We start from the raw sequence: 19,135 nt of genomic DNA, 5'->3' as shown, positions 1-19,135 counted from the left end.
TCGTGCCAACAGGAGCCTTGTCTATCAATAGCATATGTATACCAAACTGCTACACACACCTGCAATTTGACTCAAAATTCATAAATCTGTATGTTCAAATTCATGAGTGGGAAGAAGATGTATGTAAGCATGTTGTAGAAAGCCTGTTCTTACTGATGGTAGTGATCATATTAAGAAAATTCAGTGCACATTAAAGATCAAGTTAAGCTTACATGGCTGGCTAGCATGTAGAGAAACAAATTGAAAGCAGCCCTAGCCCATGCTGTTTCAGTAATAGTTTCTGATGTCTTTGTTACTTCCTTGTATAAAGGATAATACGAATAAGCCTTGGGATATACTGGGTGAAAATAATAAATTTCAACATTTCCTTTTGAGATCAAAGGACCTCCACCTATCAATCTTGGAATGAAAGCTAGAACTGCCATCTGCAAAAATTCAGGACACATAACAAAATGGCATGGAAACCGAAAATTGTAGCAACATACTAGATTGACTCCAAATACCTGAGGAAATGTCAGAACAGAAAGAATGTCAATTATGAAGTAGGAAGAGAGATATCTTCTTGCAATAGAAGCATGGTCCTTAAATAATTTACATCTTCCCAGCTCTCGTGAAGATGGTTGCATTACTTTTACAAATATATATGTAAATTGTCATTCATTAGTTGATGTTGTGACAGATTCAAATGAGGTATTGACAATGGATATATGGAGTTACTGATGGGGAAATTAATCATGCACATAATAGTATAATACAAGTTTTTAACAATAACTATAGTATTTGGTATGGTATATAATTACACATATACTGAAAGACAGATTGACCCCTTGCATTGTCAGATCATATGGCATGAGACCTGATCTCGGATACTTAGTACTGAAACAAACAATGGTAAATGGTTACACAAATACTGAAATTAAAATTGACAAGTATCACTTATGCTGCAAACTGGACATTATCTGATCCTAACGGTTCACAAATTATAAATGATGAAGATGTTGATTGGAGATTATCTAAACATCAAGGTTAAGACTCCTTAAGAGTAGGAAGAAACATTAACTTGGAATGGAAGGGCTCCGAAAGTCAAAGTGGATAACCATTGTCAGAATGACGTGAAATCAGGTTCAGTTGGCTTTTGCAAGTTGAGGAGGGGTGACCTTGGTGGAATTCTGTTGTTTCGTGGAGCATTACGTCGGTTGCGAAGTGCATTGTCAGCAAACCTTGATGCATAAATTGTGACACCAAAGCTTGGTGAGCTTCCACCCTCCTTGGCAAGAGCGTATTCTTCAGCCTCTTATAAAGATTTCTCAAGCTTCCTTCTATAGTATCGCCGCCATGCTGGCTGTATGAAACAGGCCGCCCATGTCCTCCACTGTATTGAATAAAACCTGAATGCATCGCAATAGACACAATTTACAGGTGATTACATAAGTTTTTGGCACATCAAAAATGATAATCATCTAAGAAGTTAAGACTATTTAGACAGAACTTCAAATTTTGTTGCAAATCACCAATTCAAGGACTGAAGTTCAGCATTAAACAACAGAATATTCTCTGGTGATGCATTCATCTTAAAACATTTTCCTAAAACCTCAGCCTTCAGCAATGATATATTGTTTGACAACCTGGGAGAGAGAGACTTGCCTGAAGGTGTGTTGTAGCTGCTTACTGTGAAGACTACGAAATTCCGAAGCCACAAACTTCAGATCATCAGGCATTAGTGCAAAGGCTTCAACTTCTGTCTCAGTTTTTAAAGTCCTAGTTGAAATGGGAAGATTGGAAGAGGACCGCGGATCTAGGGCCCATGTGAGCAACTCTTCCCCACAGAAATCACCAGCTTTGAGGGAAACAGAATTAAAGAAACCAGTTCTTCCCCCATTTGTGCTCATAGACAATAGGCTACCTCTCATAGTAAAGAGCATCTCGTTAACTGGATCACCCTCTCGTACAATGTAGCTGTTTTTAGTATAAAGCACTGGTTTCAGGTGATCACACATTGCATCTTTTAGATTCTCGTCCAAATTTGCAATCTGTGGAACCTACACAACGCAAAAAACTCTACAGCGTAAATCATGATTGACTGTTTGAGGGGGAAAAACTTTGTTAAAACAAAAAACAAAAAAATTGTTCGTAATAAGGATTAATTGCAGATGTACTAACTCTTATTACAAGATCCAAGCCAAGATGCCGCTTTATGTCCATTCTAAGGTCCCTAGGAAGGGAAACAATTAAATTTTCTTCACTAACACCTCTAGTTTCTTGCCAAACGTACTCATGATGCCTTCTAATCCTCTCTTTTAAATCCCCTGGCAACAAACGACGAGACATCCATTGCTCTACAGCTTGCTTTTTCTCCTTTCTGTCCTTTCCCAAGCCACCAGTTGAAAGTATCATTTGCAGATATTTCTATTTAACAGACATCCAACACAATTATTGATTTGTGCATCCCCCAAAGAACTTAAAGGTCAAATTTAAAGAACATGAATAAAAATCAACAAACATGAAAGTTAAAACAAAATAGCATGACCCTAAAATAAATGAAAGTTAAAACAAAAGGAAAGAAACATTTGTTGCACATAATGTGGAGCAACCTTTTTTTAGTAAATGTAATATTTCAAACTCAATAACACTTCTAGTTTAGTTTCTATTCATATATTTATATATATGGGTCATATATCAGTACCAAAACTCCAAATAAAATTTGTATTAAATACTACTATCTAGTAAAGAATATATAGTTCAAATCCAAATAACATATAGTTTAATACTTTAAATTCAAAAAACATATAGTTTAATACTTTAAATCCAAAGAAAATCAATACGAGTAACCAAATAGCCATGTTGAGAAACTTGCCTGCATGTTCCCAATCAGGAATGCAAACAGACTCAGTCCAGCAACACAAATTAACACGGCAAATAAGTTCTCCCCAAAATAGTTACTACTTGTGTTAAGATCTTGACCACAAGAGCTGCAATGCAAGAGAAGTTGATATATTAAATAAACATATACAAACTTACAAAGTATAGCCTTAGCATTTCAAGTATCCTGTCTAACTAAATTCTAATAAATGCAACAATTTACTACCATGTCTAAATGTACAATTTTGATTATTAAGTCCTTAATTTACAGTAGACATTGAAAGCAAATCCACCACATTGTGACATAATTTTACTTTTATGTATTAAGTAAATGTAGTCAAAGTTAAAGTCTTAGAAACTCACTTAGAAAGACGAAATTCAATGATACCCCAAAAACCACTGGATTGATAAAGTACTTACCTAAGACTCCGAAGGCCCCACCAGAAGCAGTAGGAGAGTTTCGCTAATGTATGAGTAGACTGTACCACTTCTGATCGAAGAGCATCATAGAATAAGCCATAGTTAAAGAAAGTAGAACCGATGATTTGGTTAGGATCCTCAAGGGAGCAGTACGAACTGTTAAATGTGTAGTTGTCTCCGCTTTCATCTTTGCAAAATGAAAACATATGATAGCACCCTTGTCCCATACAAGACTTGCGCCAGCATATTCCCTGCCGATCAATGGCAAACAGATACCAAGATGCTCCAACCACCTGCGGTTTCAAATTCCAACATGGTCCATGATAACTTATTTAACACTAGTCAATAAGTTCTCAAAAGCAGTGAAAAATAAAAGAACTAGAGTGAATACTTACATGGCTAGCTACCATATAGAGAAATAAATAGAATGCAGCTCCAGCCCATATGGTATCACTGATCATGCCGGATGTCCTTTGAAAATACTTGTACAAAGGATAAATCCGAATAACCCTTGGAACATATTGGATGAAAATCACTAATTTTAACAGGCCCTCTGACGTCAAAGAACCACCATCCAGATTTGGAATGATAACATAAACTGCCAACTGAGAGAAAACAGGGAAGGAAGAGGGAATTACTTAAAATACTAAGACCAAGTTATCTCTAGTCTCTACCATGTTTTTTTTTCCTGTTTTTGAATGTCTTCAAAAGATTGCTCCTTATTAAAAGATGATCCTAAGTGACACATAGCAATGCAACTCCACAACCAAAAATTAAAAAAGTTACCAAACACCAAGGGACAGATCATTGTGAGTGTGTTTTAGAAAGTTACCTGCGGAAGGGGTAGTATGGCTAATAAATCTATTATAAAGTATGAAAATAGATATCTTTTAGCTATAGCAGCTTGGTCCTTGATTAATTCAATTCTCTCAACCACTCGAGAGGATGGAGAGACAAACCCAGTATAGAACTGCAAGATGATATGAAGTAGATAGCAAAAATCCATAAATGTGCGAAGAATACTTGAAATGATTTTGAGACTATCATCCAACTTGATGCATTTTTTCTTTCCTCTATAACTGGGATGTAGAAGAATAATGGATCACAGCCCAAAGCCAAAACACATGAGATGAGAATTATCTTATTCCATCTTTGCACAAAAATATCCTTGGGATCCAGAATTTTTGCTGGTTTAGGATAGAGCAACCCAAAGCACAAAGATCCTCTGGATGAGCCAAATAACACTTTACGAGTATTATTTATTTCTGGTGACAGCACCGGTTTCCTGAAAGACATAATTTTTAGTCAGAATCATAGCAATGTGCACGCATGTATGGACAATAATTGCTAACAGATAAGGTATATTGCGGCCATGTAGTTACTCTTACGAGTTTTATCTAACATTTATTAAAACAACCTGATATCAAACTATTATATATCTTGAATTATTATTTTCTACCTATTTTGCTAGTCATTTGATGAATTTATTTTGAGATTCACCTTTTTACTTTGTCTCCATTGTCGATCACAACAATTTCAGTAGGCTCCCAACTGCTTGACATGATGAGAAGTTTATCCTGGATAAGGATCACTATCTGTATGCCTTGAGCTGGAGATGGCGCAAGTGGCAAGCTCCAGCCAACATATCCATCTACAAGTTCAGCAATATAGTAAAATTACTTATCAGTAACTGTAGAACACAATTGAGAATATCAGCTAGAAAATATTGAAACATAATATTCCCTCTATCCAAAATGGATGATCATATCACTCCCATATATTAAAATTGTTCCAGCCTCTTACATAAAAATGTGGTTAAGGGAAAGAGATATGCATCTCCATTCGTCACTAACTGCACTCCCTTAAGGCCTTGATTGTACCAACAAGTGCCCACTTGAAAATTATACTCATTACACACTTGTTTCCGAATGAACAAATGGTTCAATATTATAAATATATAGCTCATATATTATGAACATTAAATACATAGATAATAGAAATACTATTGGAAAAATTGGTTTTATAATTCTCAACTTTGGCCGATTAACATTTAATCTCAACTTTGTGATGTTTTTTAACATTCCGAACTTTTGAGGGTATTTATTTTATCCTAGATGACCGGTTACATGATGAAAGGGTGTTTATATTTACTCCCTCTGTCCCCAAAACTTCAACCCTTTTGGCTTGATTTTAGTTCCAAAATGATCGACCCATTTGCATTAAAATATCCATCAATTTATAACAATATTTGTGCAAAATTAGTTTTCCCATATAAAATTTTGTTTTTTCACGTATTTTAATACTTTATCTCTCTACTTTTTTTATAAACCCCATATAAATTTATCTTTCAAATATGTTTTTATTTTTTTTATTTAAATTTCTTAATAACTGCGAAATCAACCCTATATTATCCTTTTGACCACCAATACCACCATTTGACCACTCCCAAGACCACCCACAAACAAACTTTTAGCGGATGAGGGAGAGGGAAATTCAATGGGGGTGCACATCACGGTATGCTTCAAATGCAGCAATAGGAACTATACTGCAAAAACAAAAAGAATAACACACAAGAATATTATAATGGTGGTTTATTGCACCCAAATTAATTAATTACTTAATTACATCTACAATGTGTTTTACTTTATAGCCAATTGTATGTTATAAATTTCTATTGTCTAATCAACTTGATTTGATGAATCTAACCACCTTTATTTTGACTAACAAGACCTAGTCCTACAGTCCTACTAGAATAAGAAAACTACCATAGCTCTTATTATGTAAATAGGAAACTATGAACTTCAACAATAAGAAACTAACTTCCTCCTAAATCTCCTAACATACTCCCTCTATTGTAGAAATGCCAAATATTAAGCTCAAATTTATTATCTATGTATTTTAAAAACTATGAACAATAGCATTAATCTTTTCTTAATAAAAAAGCTCATCCTAGTTTGATCTCGGATGTTGTAGGTAACCCAAATTCCATAAGCCCACAAGGCCACAATTATAATGATGGTGTTTATTTACGAGCATATGACATTCTCTAGGACAATTCATCATGTTAGACATTACGAAACTTATAGTCATGTGCTTATTAAAAGATTCATGATTCTCTAAAATGAACATAATGACAATCTTTAAATACAGAGTAGAAAAGAAGGTAAGGACTAAGAATATATTAATTACTGCATCAAAGTGACCAACATATAGGAGTAGTACTGTAGTAGGATCCATTTTTAAGAAATACTTCCTCCGTTTATTTTTAGTTGACACATTTCTTTAGTCACGTTTGTCAATGCACAAATTCAATCATTAATATCTTAATTACCGATAAGTAACGATTATAAAAAGTTGATATTTTGAAATATACATTGTGACGAATCTAATAAGATCCCAATTGATTATATTTTTCTTCACATTTATATCATTTAACATGGTCAAAGGGAGGTGTATAAATAGTGCTAAAGTCAAAACGTGTCAACTAATAAAAAACAGAGAGACAAAGAAAAAAAAATGTAGCAGTAAGACACTAATAAGACATAATAGTTGAGCGCCCACATGTTCTATCTCTCCTCCAATTCCAAGTAGCCGCCCACCCAGCCCATAAGTAAATGTTCATATTAGATGACAAGCATTTCAAAAAATTTGATGTACAGTACTCCATACACTTTATTTGACTAACTCATAAGAGTACTTGATTTGTAATAATTGCAACAGTAGAGAAGGGCAGAGGCACAAAAGTTGGTAAAGGCTATACATACAACCTTACTTTGTCATGTTTTTATTTATTTGCTATAATAATGGGCCCATGTTCCATTAGAATTCAACTTATATTTTACTCCTAATTTTCTTTCTTTTTTTTTATGATGTCAAATTTCTAGTGATGTTGTATGTAGGGACAACATACAATGATTGTATGAGTACTACCTCGGTACATATTAGTTGCAACTTTCAGCCCCGGCACGGATTTTAAGACAAAATTTCATCTATCTATAAACCTATACTAAAAGCGAAACCTGGAATGACACTTGTCATTTCCTGGTTAAAAAATTTCCCGCCTTTTTTTCTTACCTTTTTTTTTTTGCGATATTTTAATGACATTCATTTTATAACCTACAATAATAGTTATTTCCATTTAAACAACATATTTAATCCCATTATACTCAATTTTTTGTACATATATTTTATATACTAGGAAACTTTTAGTTACATAAATACTAAGATAGATTAAAAATAAGGTGTTGTAATATATTATTTTCCAATATCAATATCAATTTTTTTTCTCCAACTTTCATCATTTGACAATAAAATTTATTTTAATTAAAAATATATCATTTGGTAGCATACTTTATATAGTAAATCTTAAAATTATATAACGTTTATAAGAACAAAATCTTTCTATTATAGTATCATAACATATATTGGAAAATTTAATCTAATTACTCTAATATTTATATGATTATTAAAAATAAAATAAAATAAAATAAAATAAACTCCTACTAATCACTAAAAATATATTTAAAAAATTAATTACGAAATATTAATTATTCTAAAGTAAAATGAAATCAAATAAATTTTCATATTTCTGTGAAAATGTGTTATTAAATTAAGGATAGATTTATATTAATTCGCATATGGGTACAAATCTAAGCTAATACTTTTATTTTATTATATAAAACCTTATAGCTTCTAAATAAGGGCGGGTGATGAAAATCGATCCCAAGATCACTTGGGACCGGAAGGGGAGCACTAAGTACTTGAACTATCCCTCACTCTCTTCTAAATTTCTATTATTATATTTTTTTTTTATACAATCCAATTCAATAACCTTTACGTATTTCAGTTTTTGGCATTGGTATAAACTAAAATTTAAGTTATTTTGTTACAAATAATTTTTTTAGATAAATTAATGTTGAATTTACACCATTATTTGTAATTTATTTATTGTAAAATTTAATTATCATGCACGGGACTTAACCTAGTAATGGTATATTAATAAATTAAAGAATAGATCATTAAGGTAGGAGAGAGAAAATGAAGGTAATTAATCAATGAGTAACCACCACCAACAGCACCAAGCCCACCACCGTAGCTGAATACCAGCCACCCTTAAACCACCCACCTCACACCGTGAAATCACCCCATCTCAACTTGAACCACCGTGAAATCACCCCATCTCAACTTGAACCACCGTGAAATCACCCCATCTCAACTTGAACCACCGTGAAATCACCCCATCTCAACTTGAACCACCGTGAAATCACCCCGTCTCTACCCGAACCACCCTGAAACCAGCCACACACACCCGAACAACCATAAAACCACTCCCTCTCCAACTGAAAGACCAGAAAACCACCTTCTCCAAGCCCAAACCTCCCTAAAACTAAACCCTCTCAACTTAAACCACCTTGAATACGCACCCTCTCAGCCAAAACCAACCTAGAACAACCACCGTCACTCACCCCCAAAGATTGTGTCTACTAGTGCCTTAAAATTCACCATATTTAATCGTAGATTTGAGGGTTTGGAGAGGAGATCGTCGGTTTTTGAAGGAATAGGTGGGTTTTGTAAGTTATTTCGTGGGTTTCGTGGGTTTTTTCAAGAAATTCGTGGGGGTTCGTTGGTTTATTCAGCAAATTCGTTGGGTTTTTTCAAGCAAATTCGTGGGTTACATCACAGAGGAAGTGTGACGATTTGTTGGGTTAGATCAAGGAAGGAGAGAGAAATTCATGGAGGAAGAAGATGAACCAAGATGAACCCAGATGAACAAGGGTTTTGAAATTTCCCCAAATCTGAAAAAATAGCAATGAATTGGTTAGGTTCACTGAATGAGGTTGGTTGATGAGTAAATTTTGTGGGGATCATTTAATTAATGATGTTGGATAAAGGGTTTAATGTAATCAGATTATATTATGTAATTGATATAATGAATTTTTAAGTATAGGGTAAAGTAGTAATTTTATAGGAAAAAATTTACCAAAAAAAGAAAGAAATAAAAAGTTGCAACAAATGTGTACCACTCCTAAATAGCAAAAGTTGCAATTAATATATAACGGAGGAAGTAGGATAATTATAAGGTGGGAATCAAAGGGAGAATATTATTAACTTTTTTTCACTATTTTTATACTTCCTCCGTTATATATTATGTGCAACAATTTCCAAAAACGGAAGTTACACATAATGTGCAACAAAGTAAATATTTTCATCTATGGTAAATTTTTTTGTGTAAAAGGACCAATCTACCCTTACTTAATTTCAATAACACACCTTAACTGAATAAGATTATATGTTATTAACATATTAACCTACATTAATTCATTCATGATTTACCCTAATCCCAATCTCTCTCCTCCCTCACAACCACATCCACCACCATCATTACCTCCCTCTTAGCGGTCACCGCCGCCAGGCCGCCACCACTATATTTCTCATAACCACGACCCAACCCAAAATTCCCTACACAATCGGCCACCTCCAACACCGAATCCACCTAAGCACCATCTCCGACCGAAATTTCTAGAAATCCTCCAACCACCACGAAGGCACAAACCTTGTTTTAGCTTCGATCTCTTTCTTCTTTTCGCTCTCACAACCATCGTCGATCGAGTCATCGACCTCCTTTTCCCTTGTCAAAGTCGCCGCTGACTCCTTTTTCCCTTGTTATAGTCGCCGATTCTCCTCATAATCAAACCCTAAAATTGATTTGGGTATGTGGTGGTTGTGAGCTGGGCGAGGTTAGTTGGTTTTGGTGGTTATGGAGGGGTTTCAGATCTTGGTTGTGGTGATTGGATTACGGTTGCGAAGTTGGTTAGTTCGATTTGGAGGGGTGAGTTTTGGGTAATTGGGTTATGGTTGTGGTGTTGGTTTGATTTGGCTGATGGGGTTTCGGGTCATGGTGGTGGTGAGAAGGTGGTTACGAGCTAGGGTGGTGGTGGTGGTGGTTGGGTCAAAGAGAGGGTGGATGTGGGTGGTGGTGGATGTTGTTGCTGGTGGGCGGTGTCGGTGAGAGGCCGTGGCAGGTGGTAGTTGATTAATTTTCCCCTTTTCTCTCTCCTACCCTTAATCTCAAACCCTTCACTTTGTTAATCAACATTAACAAATTATGTCTTGGGAAATGTGCAACAAGGTTTAACATAACAAAATTATGTCTTGGGAAATGTGCAACAAGGTTTAATATACTTCATGAAATGTGCAAGTTGGTTAGTTCGAAAAATTATGTTAAACCAAAAAAAAAAAAAATGCAGTAAAATTAAAGTGACCATTGATCACATAACAAAGGAGAGTTTGATCAAACCTTGGTATTATAAGGGCCTGTTTGGTGGATTTCCTAGTATAAGATGAATTTCAACACCAGTCACTCTGAATTTAGCACCAAAATTTGAAACAAAAGTATATGAGCCAAACACTGAACAATTTCTTTTTTATTTTGATGGAAGAAACAAAGAAGAATTAATAAAGGAGAAAATGGGAGTAGTTTTTGGGAAATTGGAAGGAAATTTCGTTGATTTAATTTGGAATGTAAAAAAATGACAAACTACAACTAGTACAATAATGTACATATACTATCGATGAGAGAGAAAACAGTGTTAGTCGTCAGTGACAAATAAGCATTGACTTATGACTATGAAAACAAGTCAAGCATATATATTTTTTTTTTATTTTGAGTGGTTTGTTGAAAAGTCAACTTTTTTCGCAAAAGACCAAGTCAGATAATGTTGAGTAGCTCCAAATTTCTACCAACCAAACAAGAATTTTTTTTATACAGAGTACGTAGAATGTAATTAATGGTGACAATTTAACAGAAAACAATAATGCGAGTTAAATATTGCATAACGATTAAATTCATGATTAGATAAATTGTCGTATTTTTATTCCTTTAATGTTTACAAAGAAGAACTCTACTAGACCGGAATCTCTAATAGGAAATGTGCGGAGGTTGGAATCATCAACCTCAAGAACCACAGGGGATAGGAATCGAATCAATGACCTCAAGTCGTAAGATGAATACCTTGGAATTGTGAACAAGGAGTATAATATTCCAAAAGATAGGGAAGAATCATGGTCTTCATCTTGCTTAAGATGAGATTGGGAAAACAATTGAAAAAGGGTACCTGTTTCTAAGGTTCTCATCAAGACTGAATTTAAACCAGTACACAAAGCATGAACACAACAGAAGAGAATGGATCAAGACTGGTATTTAACATAACATATACAAGATGAGTTTTCAAAGTATAGTCATTGGCATACAGTGACACAACAGAGAACAAATGAACAATCATCATTAAGTTCTTGTTAACATCTGACAACAGGCAATGGGATCCTACATCCTACAGGAAGCAATCTGATCATCTCCAAAATGCCTCAGATGGAAATAAGTGCCGTTCTTTTCCATCTTTGGATTATTATTCCTGGTCCAAAGGCACAGCTCTCTAAAAGCGAAGGGACAGATCAGAACTTAACTCAAGGCTTCTCCTCGTCGGATTGAGGACCTGGTCCAGGAACTGAATCTACAAAGAACTCCTCTACTGAATCATAAAAAATAAAAAGAAGTTATTTTTAAGTAAATAATTGTTTTCCTCTCAATATAAGCATTAGCATTAGTGGAAAAAAAAAAGAAGAAAAGAAGAGAGAGGGGGGGGGGGGGGGGAGATTCGATACCTATATCTTCATTATCTGGAGAATCAAGTAAGATATCAGAATCCGAAGGCAGAAAAGGCGAGCCAGGATAATTTCCCAATGGTCCAAGATCTACAGAATTTCAAAGAGAATGTAACCAACAAGCATACCGGAAAGGAAGCATGTTAACATATATTTGGAAGTTAAATGAACAATTGGCCACTGACCAGTGTACACAGTTTACAACAACCAAGTATCTTTTCAGATGTATAACAATGAATCACAGTATATTCGCAATAACCATTAAACTCACTGAAGTATTATGTAAAATTAAAAATAAAAAAATAATAAAAAAAAAAGAGGGCAGATGATAATAACCTCCCAAGTTCGATAAATCTGCTGTTAGATCAGAAAGGCTGAAATTCCAGGGAATTTGAGCCAAAGAACGAAGGGAATCTTTGGAATTTCCAGCACCTCCATCAGATGGCAGCTGCAATCCAATTGAACTTCCCACGTCAGACTGAAATGCTGTATCAAGTGCTGAAGTATCAACTCCCATTCCAGGCAACTCAGAAGCAGTGAATGGAAAATGCCCGCTGGATGCCACTGAAGTTGGACTGATGGGCATGTCCGACATGGACGACATGCCACTACTGGGCGGAATCACTGGTGCAGCTTCAGCTGAGGTACTTTCCATCACCATACTAGGGGGTAAATAACAATGGTAAGCAAAACCTCACACCAATTATAATAAAGAAAAAAGAGGGTACAAAAATGAATTCTTCATACTCCCCCACCAGTAAGAAGGAAATTAAATAACAGCAACAAAAGAACTAAATACGTAGTACGAGTATATATTTAATTAATCTAGTTCTACAAAATGCTTGATGCAAGATTGTGTAGCTTTCTAGTTTACTTTCAAAATTGGATTTAAAACTTGCTACACCCAAAATTAGTACTCTGCTGGAAATTGAAATTTCAACTATAAAACAAAGATTTTCACCAGATTTTGGGCATAATTTAACAGTCTAGCAAAGTTGCACATAGTAACTGAGACTAATGAGAATTAAAGCCAGTGTGCTGAAGTATTGGTAAGATACCAAAATAGTAATTATTGAAGAGACACTCACTCATTCCCAGAATTCATTCTCATGGGTTGAAAATTACTGGGTGCAGGGACTCCATTGACCACATGGCAGTTGGATAGTCCATGGTTCATAGAATCAAGATGAGGCTGACCAGGGGCCGGAATCGGAGGTGGTTGTAGGACAGGGTAACCCATAGGCATGTTGTTAACTGCAGTGCAGATGATTGAAGTTAATAATCCAAAATATGACAGAGAATTTAAAAATTAAAATAAATAAATAAAGTCTAAAAAATTAATAATACCCCCATCCTTGAATAATTGTCCAAATATTCTTATTTAGGATGTCTTATAACAATTAACTTTCTATACTCGTAAAATCAAGCACATAACTGATGAGAAAATGCGATTGGTTGAAAGGCAAATTAATATTGGGAAGCTGTAAAGTAATTGATTTATTGATATTCCCTTCATATTATTGCTTCTCAAGTATGACAAGTGATTAAAATTATTGCTGTAAAAAGCACAAAGAAAATTCCCATACAAAAACTATCCTGAAGCTTCACCCACACTGAGACTACCACCACGTAGAGCCTCATTTCAGTACTTATCTACGTTTTCTATAGCCTAAGGAGAAATAACTTCTGTACCAATCTAGTCTGGATATGAATAAGGGTGCATTCATCAAGAATTCTGCATTTCTGCTACTAAGTTATTGATGTCAAAAGGAAGAAACCACATATCACATAAACATATTCAGAAACATTAAACATCAAGAGGACCCAGGAAGTCAAGATATGAAGCTCCTTAACAGCAAGGAATCACAGAGACACAAACTTAATACCACATTAGATTTTAAGTCTTAGACTACGAGGGTATAAGAAAGAGGAGAAACAGGTCTCACTTCTATGAGTAGATATTGGCATCATTTAGTAGAAATTTGTATCTTGTCCCAAAAAGAAAACATCCTGACAGCGTGCATTGGGACAGCCACACAGCAATTACAATTTTTTTAAATAAAACAAAGCAATCGGATTGCACATAACTTTTGGAGGTACAGAATAATTACCAGGCATAGGATGAATTCCATTTTGGATAGGAGCCAATGGAACTTTTGGAGGTACAGCATATTTCATCAGATGATACTGATGCTCGAGAAGATGATTGAACAAAACAATCTGCTTCTTCAATTTAAGCCTTATGTAATAAGCCCTGAAAAAATCAGCATTTTCTTCTTCCAGCTTCTGCCATACTACTCAAATGAGATGGAACAAAAAAATTGATCAGAACTACAATATAAAAAGAGCCTATATTCCATAACCAAACCAAAAAGAATCTCCCAGAAAAAAAATTGTAGCTACCATGATGAACTTCACACTAAGCAATAGGAGGGGGAAGAGATAGGCAGATAAGCTAAAAATTTGTGCGTTAATTTTTCTCAGTAAAAATTAGGGAGCTTAACATAAGGCTGTTGGTCTCAATCAGCATTACCCGCACATTTCTTGACAGAAAAAGTATCAATAATCGTCATGAATGAATCATCAAATATAACATCCAGAAGGAAAAAAAAAAAAAAAAAACATCATATCTATCACCATTTTTTCGTGCCCATGAGTCAAGTACAATTGGCCAGGTAATTAGCAATCATATTTTACTATGGATGAATTTCTTTTCACGATGCACATTTAGTACATCCAAAATTTGCAATAGCTTGCAGATCCTACCTAAGGTAGTAAATCCAGGATCAATCCTTGCACGATTTAAGAGGGTCTTAACCACCTCATCTCTATTCATATACAGTTGTAAGCATCGTTCAATTAAATTTTGTACCTGCATTGAATAATATGCTTACATATGCTAGTTAAGCAAGGTATAAAATCAAAAGTACAGGAAATTAGAAGTTAACAAAACCAGATTGCCTCACAAGCTCAATATCTTCTCGAGAGACTTTGCGCCCATCGTTACTTGAAACAGCAGCTGAGCCTGAGTCAGGGGCTGGAGCTTCTTGATTGTTGTTATTCTGTTGCTCACTTTGGGAATCAAGTGAAGCTTGGTTGGTCGACTGTCTTTCAGGAGTATTTTGAGAATCCTGCATGGATTCATAAGCCATATTAAAAGAAGTACATAAAAGGGACATATGACTACTAATGCTAAGATTGCTAAAAGTCCTCACTAAAGTCTACATGAAAAATAAAAATAAAAAAGGATGCCTAATGTGCAAATAGTGCATGCCATATAAGCACAAATTTAAACATGATCCCTGAACATTCACATGAAGACGTAAAAAACAAAGGAGTAACGTCGTTACATGGATAGAGCCTAAAAAGCTTCTTCGCCAGCCAATTTATGGTTGAGAATAGAGATAAGATCATACAATCTAGATATTAACTTTAATCAGTAGTATTATTGAATAATAACAAAGGGAAAACATATATTAACAGGCATTTTATTGGCGGAATAAAAGGCAAGAATGTCTTCGACACTTGTCATTGCCCACCCATTTCTGTTTCTTCCAAACACCTAACAAGTAACATGAAGAAAAAAGATTCTCTGATTCTACAATCTACACATTAACTCATTAAGGCTAGGCTGGCTAGTCGAAGCTCTTTAAGGATAATTAAACACAACATGGTACTCAAAAGCTATCTACAAATCAATACCCAGTTAAGTGCACGACAACGACACATGGTCGCAAGAAGCAAAGCCACAAAGGTATAAAAAGTTTGGTGATGGTGGGCTCTGATGCTAAACATAAAACATTAACGATAGTGTGTTTCCAAACAAACAGTATAAAGTCCAGCTGATATACGTCAATGCACAGATAAGGGAGAGGAAGGATAAAGGTAGTCAAGCACATTACTTGAAGACCAGTGAAGAGCACATGAATCATGTTTTCTGGTGGTGCCAGGCGTAGCACCACAACTAATGTGTACTGATCAAAAAACCATTTAAATGTTTTCAACACCATTCTAAAGGGAATATCATATAGAACAAGCAGTAAGTTAAGATAAACGCACCGGTGAGGTCTTCATTTCACTAAAATAGATACAGCCACATACTGCTATGCTAATTGGACAAAGCAAGCACTCTTAATATCCAATTGAAGCAATATCAGAAACACAGCAGCTGGACAGAAAAAAAAAATGGTGATGAGTTTTGAGTTAAACTCGTTAGTTACAGGTGTATCGATAATAGAATTACTTGTAGCATTTAGGAAATACAAAAGGAAACTTACAATTAAACATGCATGCATATATATACGTATATGTAACGAGTGGAAAATTGGAAATACTGGTATAATGTCAACATATCAATTGTATCGGTCTTAAGTATTAAAATTACTTCATATATCACAGACCATGTTTTAAGTATAAAAATATCCAATTCTCCATAGGATATTAACATGCCATACTACACTACTCCCTAATAGGTCTCATTTGACTTTTTCGAAAAAATCTTGTTTACTTTCACCATTGATTTTATCACTATATAATTAAGCAATTATCTTCTGATAATGCAATACCTTATAAGAGTAATCCCCTTGTAAAATTTTCATAACTTAGGTTTATCCACAAAAGTCTTTGCCAATTAGTTTGATAGACTTTACCTCCCCATCATTAGTTAACCCTAACTAACAAAAATCTCAATCCTTCAATCAGTCTAAAGAGTCATACATAAATCTGAATCTCTATTAAAACATTACACAAATAACCCGAAAAGACGATTCAATTCTAAGTACCCAATTAGTCTTAGACTCTTTGTTAATTATAGCATATATCCAAATATCTACTGAACTAAAAATATCCCAAGTCCACAATAGAACAACTCATCACCAAATCCACCCCATCTAAACACACTGTTATTAATGCAGATCAATGTAAACATTCAAATATATTCAGTCTAATCAAATTGCATTGAAATGTAAAAATAAAAAAATAAAAAAATAAAAAAAAAAAAAAGGTACCCTTTTCCAAAAAAAAAAATTAAATAAATCCACCTTGCAAAAATTAACACTCAATTCAGCAAAATTGAACAATCGAACAAATTCATAGCGCAACGAAGCAAATTTAAGCAAAGATCTAGCAATTAATTTACCTCAATTAAGGCATAAATTATCTGCAACCTTCAAAAAAATGGCAAGAAAATGTGAAATATTATAATAATCGGAGAACTTGAAACTAAAATAGCTAAGAAATTTCGACGAATTAAATATTTCAGTGATAATTAATAAAATTATTATTATTAAACTCTAATAAGGGAAAGAATATCATCGAGATGGAAGAATGGGTTTCCTAAAATGGTAATCTAGATTACAGAAAATCGGATTTCAAAATTATTTACTGTAATAACAATTTTAGGAGGAAGAAAATGAAATTCGAAAGAATAAATATTGTCGAAATAAAATAGAAGATATTAGGAAAAATTAGGTGAGAAATTTCGAAGTTTTTGGGAAACTGGTTTTGGGGGTTTGACGCTGCAGATTGAACAGTACTGTTACAGCAGAGGAGAGAGAGAAAAATGGAGGAGTGGGAATGATAGTGAGATGTTGAAAGCAGTGATACACACACGCCAGACAAATTAAAATTACGAGTAAAATAACGAGTTGTTTGATTCGGGTTAGAACAGGTTTAGCTCTAAGTCTTAAAATTTTGAATGTGATATCATTTTTTTTTTTTTTCTTTTCTTTGTCCCATTGAAAATGATATTATCTATAATAATATATAAGTGAAAGAGGGTTTTAGGTGATAAATTTTACTTTCTCAAAATACCCCTTTCATCTTTTATAATTTTCAAAAGAAAACTACCATAATTTTAAAAATATAACTATCATTTAAAAAAAAAATTCAAAACTACCACCCTTTAATTTATTTTATTTTTAATTTATTTTTTTTATTTTTAGGGAAATCATATTTTGCATGGACATTATAATGTACTCATATCTTACCTTTTAACCTTTATGATTTCATCAATTTATAAACTCTCTAATATTTTTTTTTTTTTATTAGAATAAGGTAGATAATATTTTAGGGAAAAAAAAAAAAAGAATCGAGCCATGCATATTAATTTCTTATGTTGCACACGCAATTTGCGTGTGTCTCACATCTTGTCTAATTAATATATGACTTATTAAAATTAGCTAGTATAACGAAATTAAATTTCTTGTCTCCTCCTTCCTCTCTTCAAAACCCTAGCCTCCATTGTTGAAATTTAAAGGGGCTTCAATCGGTTTTAACCGGTGGAAAGTCTCAATTCTAGTTTCTTTAAAGTTTTTTTTAGGTTTTATAATAATGCTTCCTCCTTTTGGGAGGAACTTTTCTCCTTTGAAAGAAAGGGTTTCCGATCTCCTACGAAATACAAGGGTTTTTCGACCTCTTTCGAAAGACAAGGTTTATCTCCTCTTGTCGGGGGAGAAATTTTCTTAGTTTTGAATCCATGATATTAGATTTAATGGATTGTCATGAAATTCTTTGTTGGTGAAAAAGTTATCCAGTTTTCAAATGTGGACAGGAAAAACATTCTCACGGGTACAAAGGATCGTTAGATTATCTCTCTTGTATTTTCTAGCGATATAAGCGGGAAATACTCCACAGTGCAAGATCTACTCGACGATCGTAATTTTTATGAAGGAAAATCTTATTTGATTCAATATCTTATGTATTTGTTAGCGTCGAATCTATATTGTAGATGTCATGACTTTTAATTAATGAACTATTTTTGCTATTAAAAAAAGGAAAATGTTATACATAACCCTTAGGGCTACATATAAGCATTAAATTTACACTTGAAAATCGTAAAAAGTTAAGAAATCATCAAAATATAAACACTAATAACACTGATTTACGCGTGTTTTTGTCATGAATTCCTTAAAAAAAATATGTATGACTTGTTAAAACTCACTAAGACTTATTCAAATTTATCACTTAGCCCTAAGACTCAAATTATAGGTAAATTTTAAACTGAATTTGATACTTACTTGAGATTTAAGAAGAAAAATAAGGGAAGTTTTAAACACAAGTATTAAGACTTGAGGTGAACTCAAGATGATGTCACCTCAAGTCTTAAACTTGCTATAAAGTAAATAAAGGGAAAGGAAATGAACATACTTCATTCCCTTTTGTTGTTGTTTGTCACTTTTTATCATTTCTTTTATCC

At 33.9% G+C, this 19,135-nt stretch overlaps 1 protein-coding gene and 1 pseudogene across 2 annotated transcripts; both read right to left on the bottom strand.

Moving 5' to 3' along the window:
* Positions 1-706: 706 nt before the first annotated feature.
* LOC110714104 lies at positions 707-7,579 on the bottom strand (annotated as a pseudogene).
* Positions 7,580-11,443: 3,864 nt separating this feature from the next.
* LOC110714105 lies at positions 11,444-17,742 on the bottom strand. Of its 2 annotated transcripts, none has more exons than XM_021892580.1 (9): positions 17,078-17,742; positions 16,000-16,108; positions 14,907-15,071; positions 14,707-14,812; positions 14,052-14,234; positions 13,029-13,194; positions 12,277-12,602; positions 11,941-12,030; positions 11,444-11,804 (listed from the first exon to the last, which is right to left on the bottom strand). In XM_021892580.1, the coding sequence occupies exons 2-9, from the start codon at positions 16,012-16,014 to the stop codon at positions 11,743-11,745; spliced, it is 1,113 nt and encodes a 370-aa protein (XP_021748272.1). In that variant the 5' UTR covers positions 16,015-16,108; positions 17,078-17,742; the 3' UTR covers positions 11,444-11,742. The 2 variants fall into 2 exon arrangements, with proteins under 2 accessions (XP_021748272.1, XP_021748271.1); XM_021892579.1 differs by having other exon boundaries at positions 11,444-11,807; positions 17,078-17,740.
* Between the last annotated feature and the right edge of the window lie 1,393 nt (positions 17,743-19,135).

Source organism: Chenopodium quinoa, unplaced genomic scaffold (assembly GCF_001683475.1).
Source record: "Chenopodium quinoa cultivar QQ74 unplaced genomic scaffold, ASM168347v1, whole genome shotgun sequence".
Lineage (NCBI taxonomy): Eukaryota > Viridiplantae > Streptophyta > Magnoliopsida > Caryophyllales > Amaranthaceae > Chenopodium > Chenopodium quinoa.
This window is presented reverse-complemented; position numbering and strand designations above follow the sequence as displayed.